This window comes from Vulpes lagopus, chromosome 4 (genome assembly GCF_018345385.1).
Source record: "Vulpes lagopus strain Blue_001 chromosome 4, ASM1834538v1, whole genome shotgun sequence".
Classification (NCBI taxonomy): Eukaryota; Metazoa; Chordata; class Mammalia; order Carnivora; family Canidae; genus Vulpes; species Vulpes lagopus.
Genome location: NC_054827.1, coordinates 53,996,535 through 54,006,451, shown reverse-complemented (window position 1 = coordinate 54,006,451; position 9,917 = coordinate 53,996,535). Strand labels below are relative to the sequence as shown.

The window sequence follows — 9,917 nt, the reverse complement described above, 5'->3', positions numbered from 1 at the left end:
AACTAAATAGGATTTTCATAGTAGATGTGGAGATCAAAGAACACATTTCAGTATGCCAGGAAGGAAGCTCCAGGCATGTTGGGAACAAGGATAATCCAGATTTCAATACAAAATAGAATTCTACTACAACAGACACAGAGAAAGATGAAATTATTGCCATATTTGGAGGTCTGTGAATACTAGGTTTAGGGACCCATGCTTCATTTCTAGGCATGAGAGCCAGTGAGAGTGTGGGTGGAATGGCTAGTTATGCCTTCAGGGGATGAATCCGGTAATAGTAGTTTTGATTGAGAGGGGGAGGAGAGTGTAATGGAGCAAGTGGTGAAGAAGAAATTTTAGCAGTTCTGTATTATAATAATACAGATATTATTACAGATATTATAAAATTATTATAATAATTTTAGCAGGAGGACAGTCTAATCTGTACTAGAATCCACAGGAATGGGAAGAAGGGCACAGACAATAGAGACTGCAGAGGTAGCAACTGAAGACAAGTTACTGATTAGATTCAAAGGCTCAGCAGAGACGGGGAGTGAAAATTATCTAAGAGGTGGTAAGCCTGATTTACTGGATATAAATAATAGAAGAAATAGATCCAACTGAGCAGTAAAGGGAGCTGGTGGGAGGAAGGACAAGGGAAAGGACAACCATTTGAACTCGCCAAGTTTAAAATGTTCATGGTACCATCAAGTGGCAATGCCTTCAAATGGAAGAAAACAGAGATTTGGAGTTCTGAGGGAGGTCAAGGTTTTGATGACTGATTATTTGCACAAAGGTCACAACTGAAGCTGTAAACACAAAAGGAAAAGGAGCAGATGAATCCCCGAGAAAGAGGAGGGCTGGCTAAAGGAAGAGCCAGAGGGCAGGAGGATGACCAGGTAGTGGAGACACAAGACAAAAAGCAGAGCAGGGAGGAGAACCCAGGGCAGCAACACAGGACTTTCAGGAAGACCTACAGATGGGCAATTATGCATGGTGCTCATTTTCTCTTTTTAAAAATCTATTAAGATCAGGTTTTATTTTTATAGAAGTATTTTTAATCAGTTTTTTTTTAAAGAAATCACTTATTATCAAAAGAATATCAAATACAATAGAGATTTAAGATGAGCCCTAATAGGGCACCTGGCTGGCTCAGTCAGAAGAGCCAGTGACTCTTGATCTTGGGGTTGTGAGTTTGAGCTCCACACTGGGTGTAAAGTGTTGCTTAAATAAATTAAAAAGAAGATGGGGGCTGAGGATAACATCACATTTAGGGATTCGGAACTCCTGTGTATCCTTTAGAAATACACTTGAGGGGTGCCTGGGTGGCTCAGTCTATTAGGAGTCTACATTTGGCTCAGGTCATGATCCCAGGGTCCTGGGATCGAGCCCCACATTAGGCTCTCTGCTTGGCAGGGAACCTGCTTCTCCCTCTCCCTCTGCCTTCTTGTGTTCCTTCTTTCTTTCTTTCTTTCTTTCTTTCTTTCTTTCTTTCTCTCTTTCTTTCTTTCTTCTTTCTTTCTTTCTTTCTTTCTTTCTTTCTTTCTTTCTTTCTTTCTTTCCTTTCTTTCTTTTTCTTTCTTTCTCTCTCTCTTTCTGATAGATAAATAAATAAATAAATAAATAAATAAATAAATAAATAATCTTTTTCTAAAAAAGAAAGAAACACATTTGAACAGAACAGGGGAACAGAAGAGAATTGTAAAGGATCATGGCGGGGGAGCAAGTGACTAGCAAAATAGCCACTTGAGGGGGTAAAACGGTAAAAGGGTTCAAGAAAGAAGAGACATATTTGTTGAGGAAAGTAAGGGTAATGAAGAGGGAAAGGTTGAAGATTCATGTAGAATTGGGAATCCTTGACTGAGCAGGGCATAGAAAAGAAGCAAAGAGAGCCATGAAAAGCCAAGAATATGTCTTCTAGAAAACCTGTCTTCTAATGAAAAAGAGGAGATGAGGCTGAAAGGCTTTAAAGCAAATAGAGGGAAGGTTTGGGACCTTAGTTTGAAGGATTCAAGAGCTTAAAGAAGGTTTGAGAAGATTTGTTGAAGGTGGAAAAGCAGCCTGCATTCTTCACCAAACCAAACCCAAGTCTTTTCTTCTAAATTCTTGTCAGATAGATATAGATGAACCTCCCCCACATCAAAAATTTCAGTAGGTCCTCATATCAGCATAAACTAAGTCATGTCTGGGTTCATGGACCTTAACATTGACAAAACCGGCTGACAGAGTAGGCTACTGCAGAGACATAAGCAATATATAAATCATAAACCGTAGGTTTCACAAGGATCTCCAAAGGTCATCTGCAAATACACAAACCCCAGATAACACACACTGCCACGCACATGTACAAATGGACCATGCTCTGTGAAGAGAGTTCAGACACCAGGAACTCTTGCACACAAGACAGAAAGCTTCCCTGCAACAGATGGCTGGAAAACAGTGAAGTGATTAAAAAAAGAAAGAAAGGAAAGGAAAAAGAAAAGTGCTTTACAGCATGAAACCAGAGGAGAATTGAGGTTCCAAATATCTTCTCCAGTCTGACTCAACAGATAAAAATTGAATGATGTGTCAGGATCCTTGCATCCAGTTTCCAGAAGGATAATTTTAAACTCCAAGAGATTGATCACAGGGAAAATAAAAGTTTCCGGATTCTTTGGCCACATGAAGTCCCACAGGGAACAAGCTGCATTAGCCACACGCTTGCTGAGTGTAAATCAGTGACGCTAGCCCATTATCTCCAGATCTTCTGTCTCACCTTGAAATCCTATTTCATTGAAGTTATTCTCCTCATCATTAAATGTATTGGAGAGGAAAAGAGCATTAAAAGTGGAGAAGAGATTTAAAGAAGCCATGTCCCATTGCACCATGTCCTCTGCGGTAGAGTCTCTGCAGTTTTTCATTAATTGCAACTCAAGATACTCAGCACCCTGCTTAGCGGCCCCCCTCCAGCACACCTCGCAGCCTGGGGTTGCTCAAGAGCAGTGATGGGGTGGGCCGCTGTGCACAGATAAATCACTGCCTGCCACACCCAGCACCTACATTCCAAGATGGAAAAACACCTGCAGCGCTAAGCACCAATGACAGAAGAATAGGAGGTGAGAAGGATACCAAAGGAGATGAGAGCCAGGAGAACCTGGGTGTGTGCCCGGGCCCTGGGGTCACAAAGGCCACAATGGAGAGCAGGGCCTTCTTAGTGTGTCTTTCCAGAGACATGAGCAAAGCCATACCAACAAGAAAGACAACAGCAAAGACTGTCCAGGTAACAAGTTTTAAAGAGAAGAAATAGGCTTCCAAGATTGCAACCTTCTCCTTAAAAAGTAGGGATATGGGGCATCCTGGGTGGCTCGGTGATTGAGCATCTGCCTTTGGCTCGAGTCATGATCCTGGAATCATGATCGAGTCCCACATCCAGCTCCCCATGGGGAGCTTGCTCCTTCTGCCTTTGTCTCTGCCTCTCTCTCTGTCTCTCATGAATAAATAAATAAAATCTTTTTTAAAAATAGGGCTGTAAGCTCTGATTGCCTATGAAAATAGGTGCTCAAGCTGGAGCCCCACAGAACTGAGCAGCATCCATGGAACCAACCCAGACACCTTCTGTTTTAGCCAGAAAAGATGGGGAGGATGAATGACGGTTGCGGGTTTTCACGCAACAGAAGGCACCCAGCTAGGTGAAGAACCATAAGGTGGCAGTGTTCAACAAGTCCCACTGGGAGGCCAGCAACTGCAATACGGGATTGTATGGGAAGGCCCCTGGATACAGGAAAATATAAATGCTCTTCCGTCTCACCACCCACTGCAGACAGAGGCAAGAGGCCCCCAGGCTGACTAATAATTTATCACAAGGCTAACAGTGTTCTCCGTAGCAGCCACACCATGCCCAGGGCTATAGTGATGAAGCTATTGGTCCCTGCTGCCACCAGGAACAAAAAATAAGACAAAATGATAGCCAGGGTGATGGGTCTCTAAACAGTCACTGGAGATTCTGGAATCGTGTCATCTCCATTCATCAATCCCATGGATGAAGATGGGTCTCAAGACTTCAAGGTCTATTCCTGTTGGGTGGCTCTGGAAGGTCCTGCATGACGTTTGCCCCTCCAGTTGCCTCCAAGTGTAGAGGACAAAGTAGAGGACATGGGCTGTCTCCTGAGGGTACAGAAGCTTCTCCTTCTTAGAACAGATGCAAATATTGGTAAAGCTCAGTTTCAAAAGGCTCCCTGCCTGCCCCTGAATTTGCCTGCCCTTCCTCTGCCTACTTTCTGCCCATGTCAACATCGGTGTAAATAATATATCAGGCAGGCACTGGCACGTGGCGATCCCCTACGCTGGAGGGTCTAATTCTCTAAGCTACATGGCGCACACCTGCTGGCAGCTCTGTGACGCAACCTTCACCAACAGTCAGAGCTCACATCCATTGGTTGGCTGTCATTCCAGACATTGTTCTAAGTGTTTTCCATTGTGTTGTTCCCACCATGACCCTATGAAGTAGATGCTTTTGGAATACTCCCCTGATAGAAAAATGAGCTAAACCTCTCCTACAAGAGGTTAGTTCAAGTCCTATAACTTGCTGTGACAATCAGCACCAAAAAGAACCAAAAAGAATCAGCACCTATATATTATCAGGCAGGTGACTTTTTTATAATCAATCAATCTTTATTTATTTTTTATTTATTCAGAGAGAGAGAGAGAGAGAGAGAGGCAGAGGGAGAAGCAGTCTCCATGTGGGGAGCCCGACATGGGACTCGATCCTGGATCTCCAGGATCACACCCCGGGATGCAGGCAGCTCTAAACCCCTGTGCCACCGGGGCTGCCCGGCAGGTGCCTTTTTTGTTACAACATTTGATAATTTGTGACCTTAAAAGTAGGATTTCCTGGAGGAATCGCTACCAGGGACAAGAAGCCCCCAGGCTGGCTAATAATTTATCAATGGGATGTGGCAAAAAAGAACCCGGGACAAGAACTCATTGTGAGTTACTGGGTACATTGTTTAGCCCCTCTGTGCCTCAATTTCTCCATCTGTAAGATGCAAAAAGTGTCATCTGTTCTTTTTTTCTTTCTTCTTTTTTTCTTTTTTTAAGTTTTAAGCCTATGCCCAGCAGAGGGCTCAAACTCACAACCCCCAGATGGAGAATTGCATGCTCTTCCAACTGTGCCAGCCAGTACCCCAAGTACTAACTGTTCTAATTCAAGATTGAACTAGAATCTGAGACTAGAATCTCAGTCTTTAGGGTGAAAGAAAACGTTAAAATAATTTTATAGAATAAAGAAACGAGGCCTCAAATTATAGACTAAGAGTCCTAGCTAAGGTCATAGCTACAGGAGGAAAAACCAAGACGCAAACTGATTCCAGGACCAGAGATCTCCGCCATAGTTCGCAACACATCCTTTACTCTGATCTCCTTCATCTCCAGCTGAAGTCAGAGGCCAGATTTTGAGACTTTTCACAATCACTATCTACAGATCTTCAGGCTAGTCACTTAAACTTTCACCTATAAGACATATGGATCACGAATACATGTGGGTATATATCTATACTATTCGTACAGCATAAGAAAGAATTATGGTGACGATGACAACTGTTATTATAATAACTACCTGTCATTCCATCCATCCTGTGGAGGGACAAGTAGTCCTAGGAGAATTTAGGAGAGCATCAGGGATGCAGTAGAGGTCAGAACACCAAATCCTGGACCATCCACTTTAACCAGAGGAAGGCAGAGTAAGCAAAGGTTTTGTTTTTCATAGGCATGATGTTCAAGGAGTCCAAAAAAATCAGCAATTAGGTGAATACTTACTTACCTAGGTGAGTGATAAGCAGATTAATGTGTCTACAGGCAGACAGGCAAACAGAAATGTTGGGGGGTCATATATGGCAATATTGAAGGCTCAAGATCAAGTTAACATGAGAATGAGGGAGAATTTTGTAGTACATTCCTGTTCTGGCCAGCACCATATCCTACCAGTTTCATGCATACAACCCCATGAAGAAAGAACAGAGTCCATAAAACATAGCATCTCTTTCCAGTTCCCAGTCCACCTGGGACAAAAATCCAGGTGGAATTATTCTTCTAACACAGAGCCCTTGCTATGGTGACTACCGTGTTCCTGGAGAAAGGAGAGATGGCAAACTAAGGTATTTTTTCATCTTGCCTTTCTGTGAGGATGCAAATCTTCAGGATATAGAGTTCCCAACTGCTCTCTTCCTTGGCGTTGTTCCTCTGGCTGACATTTGGCCATTTCCTACTGGACCTTGGAACAATGGAGCAAACTTTGAGCTCCTAGCTCTGGAGTTTGGCCAGCCACAAACCTCTCAGTATGGAAGCTCATCCTTCCCATCCACCTTCTACATCTCTGATGGCTTGTACATTGGCAAGATGTGTGCTAGCCTCCAATTCATTCAACAGCAATTTATGAGGCATCCCCTATGTCATAAGAGCCCTGTGAAAAGCACCAGGGCTATAGCAGGGAACTAGGCAACTACCCTCAAAGTGTCTTCACACACCAATCATAAACCAGAACATCAACTGGCCACAAACTATGTGCAGCTTAAGCTACTCCAAAAAGGTAATTAACCATTTGTATTTAAATATGCAATGTGTTTTATAGTGATTCTTTTGTTTGTGCTTTTTATGTGTTTGCTCCATTTTACTTCCTCTTTTTCAGATTTATCTCCTCAGGCGGAAGCCAAATCTGAGAATTTTGAGTTTTCACAGCTGGTCTTGATATGTGTAACAGTGGGGATGGTACAGGTAGGAATCTGGAGTAGATTCTCTATGTGGAAAACATGTACCTCAAGAACTCTCTCTGAGAGAGATAAAGTGGGAGGACTTCCTACCTGCGGTTGGAAAGGTTATGTGGCATCCTATTCATACCTCCAAGAATTCTGAGAAGAGCTCAGTTGGAGTAGCAGTAGAAGAGCCCTCATTGTGGGATGAACAAAGACGCTGTCTTGTATGTGGCAAGGAAGGAGCCATGGGTCAGTAAAGGAGCTGCAACTGCCATTATGTCTAGGGAACAATCAGACAAGTTGGGCTACAGCAGAGGGAATGGTGACATATCCGGCTGAATAGGCAGGCTGGGAAGAGTTCACAGAAAGCCTTGAAAGTCAAGATGAGATACTGGGTTATGTTTCTGGTCGAGATGGAGCCACCAAGTGTTTGGGGCTAAAACCTAGGAAAAGGTTAAGAACATCAACCAATCAAGAAGTCCTAAGATAAGTCCATTAGACCTGGCATAACTCAAAGGGCTGTGAACATGTTGCAGGATATGAGCCACATCAGGGGCAGCCCGGGTGGCTCAACAGTTTAGCGCCACCTTCGGCCCAGGGCCTAATCCTGGAGACCCAAGATCAAGTCCCACGTCAGGGACCTTGCATGGAGCTTGCTTCTCCCTCTGCCTCTCTCTCTCTGTGTGTGTCTCTCATGAATAAATAAAATCTTTTTAAACATTTTTAAAAAGAGTTACATCACCATCCTCTCCCCACCCAAGACATTCAGTATAATTCTGAAACTCTATTGTACCAAGAAAGAGTAGGCAAGGAAATGCAATCTTCCAGGTGCTTCTAGATGAGTTGTCCATGGAGAGAGATACCCCTTATGTTCTTGCCTTCACTGCTCCCACCCAACTCTTTTATAGTCTTTTGGTCTACATATGTTTTTAAAATGAATTCCATCAGAAAAAAAAAAGTATGGGCATGCATCCAACCACATGCATATTTATTTAACTACATATATGTATACTTCACAGGCTTTGTAAAGTATGTAATGTAATACACTCTGTACATCATAAAATAGATACACAAAAAAGGAACTAAAAGGAAGAGATCAAAATAAATGGAAATTGGAGTTTCCACACTTTTCTTTCCACACTCAGTGGATCATTGTGCATACAACTCTGGGATGCAAACACCCCAATTTGGAGACTACTATCCTAGGCACTGACATTCAGGATCCACCTCCTGGGTGAGCATACAGGTATAATAGGATCATCCAAATTAAGAACAACATCAAATTTTTTTTTGTTTTTTCTTCTCTATCTTCTGTTGACCAAAACCTAAAAGCATTTCCACATCAGACAATTCCTTTTAAGTCAACATATAGCAAACATACAAAATCTTAGGCAGGGCCTAGACGGGCAGGAAACTCATATATACACCCTCGGCTTCCCATGGGATCAAACTGAGAAGACTCCATGGGTGGAATCAGTCAAAAGCTGGATACAAAAAAAGGGAATGGACAAGAATGGCAGACAAAGGAAAGAAGGAAGTTCCAGATGGGCCAAATGACCACAGGCTACAGTGAAGAAGATGTGAGCATGTGGGGAGATGGAAAGAACCCTTACTGGGTTGGAGTGGAGAGCCTAAGCTGACAGCAGAGCAGTAAAGAGCAGGGCATTGTGTGTGGGATGATGTGGGACAATTTGTACCACCATTAAAAAAATACTTCAAGTTGACCACAGAGACAACTGACAACCATTACAGGTCTCCATAAAGCAGTCAGGACCAAAGGATGCTTGGAGAACTTTATAATAGTTGCTCATATACAGGGTGTGAAAGGTCTGTGAGGCAATGAAGCCATCATCCTGGCCCAGGATTGTTTGGAACCCACCCTGAGGACTAGAAACAGTAGAGGGGATGTCAGGAACAGAGAGGGCTGCAAAAAGAATTAATAAGGCATAGAAGGAGTAGGAAAGAAAGAGGGAAACGTAAAGAGAGAAGTGATTATTGATACTGATAACTTGAGACAGATCAGCCTTTGTCCAGAGCTTTCCAAAGCCTGGTCATCAGGACCTTTCTCAGTTTGGGGCTGCTTAGCACCAGCATGCTGGAGTGCAGACAGATGCTTGCATAGGTTACCACTTCCCAGGCCCAGTACCAGTGACTCTGGAAGTTTGTTATTTCTATAGCAACAACAACCAGAGACAGGAAATATGATGTGTAGAAGACAAGGAAGAAGACAAGTGACTTCAGGGCCATCGTGTGAACCCGGGTGCTAGGATCACATGGGTCCTGTCTATAGTTCCTCATCAACCCCAAATGCCGGCACAGTGAGAACACGAGCAAGAGCATGGACACCAAGAACAGGAGGAATGGAACTGACCACATAAGCATTACATCAAATAGATGAAAAGACCTATAGAAGGCCTGTACTCTCTCAGCCCAGGTGCTGTTTCCTTGGGAACTCTTGGAGGCAATCATCTGTTTCAGAATTCCAGTCACAATGGCTGATGAGATGACTGTCAGGCCAACTAAGACCAGGGAGCCCAGCAGCAGCCTGGGCACTAACCGCGAAATCCTCCACTTCAGCCAGAAGAAGACAGGGTGAGAGAAGACGGCGACCTTCACACAGTAGAAGACAGCAAGCCAGGCAGTGAGCCAGAGAGTGAGAGTGTTGACGAAGTGCCAGAGGGTGTTGTAATAGTCCCTTACAAAGTAAAAACCAAAGAAGATCAAGAGGTTGTTCAGGATGGCCACCCCATGCAGGCAGAACCGGGAGGCAGCCAGGGAGGCCACAATCATGTCACCTGCAGGCAGCGTCCGGCGTCGCACCCACTCCCTGCCCAACACAGTAACCATGAAGCCATTCTGCAGCATTGCAGCCAACGACTCCAGGAAGAAGATGACCATGAAGATCAATGTAGGTGAGGAGGACATCCTCTCCAGGAGGCTCTGCTCACATGGGGACACATCCGCAAGGCAAACTGGACTCTCTGGCCAAGCCACTCTGCTGAGACCAGAGACCTAAAATCTCTCCCCTTGGATTCACACAAAAGCCAGCAAACACCTCCAGTCCCCCAGGATTTGAGAAGAGGATCCCTGTGATCTCTCTTGGCATGCAAATCACTCCCAGCTCAATGACTTGATGTCTGTATTTGCCTAACCTGTATTTGCCTGTTCCTTACCAGAGCCAGAAGCAGGGAAATATTAACAGAAGAGAGGCTC

At 43.9% G+C, this 9,917-nt stretch overlaps 2 protein-coding genes across 2 annotated transcripts; both read right to left on the bottom strand.

Annotated features, from left to right (window-relative positions):
• Positions 1 to 2,910: 2,910 nt before the first annotated feature.
• Positions 2,911 to 5,346, bottom strand: TAS2R60 (taste 2 receptor member 60). Its single transcript, XM_041751071.1, is given in 9 exon segments — positions 2,911 to 2,962; positions 2,964 to 3,027; positions 3,030 to 3,066; positions 3,068 to 3,141; positions 3,144 to 3,322; positions 3,518 to 3,615; positions 3,617 to 3,823; positions 3,825 to 3,889; positions 5,331 to 5,346. Coding segments are annotated over 9 exon segments (792 nt in total).
• Positions 5,347 to 8,723: 3,377 nt separating this feature from the next.
• LOC121488760 (taste receptor type 2 member 143-like) lies at positions 8,724 to 9,629 on the bottom strand. Its single transcript, XM_041751070.1, has one exon. It carries the CDS (start codon positions 9,627 to 9,629, stop codon positions 8,724 to 8,726), a length of 906 nt encoding a protein of 301 aa, XP_041607004.1.
• Between the last annotated feature and the right edge of the window lie 288 nt (positions 9,630 to 9,917).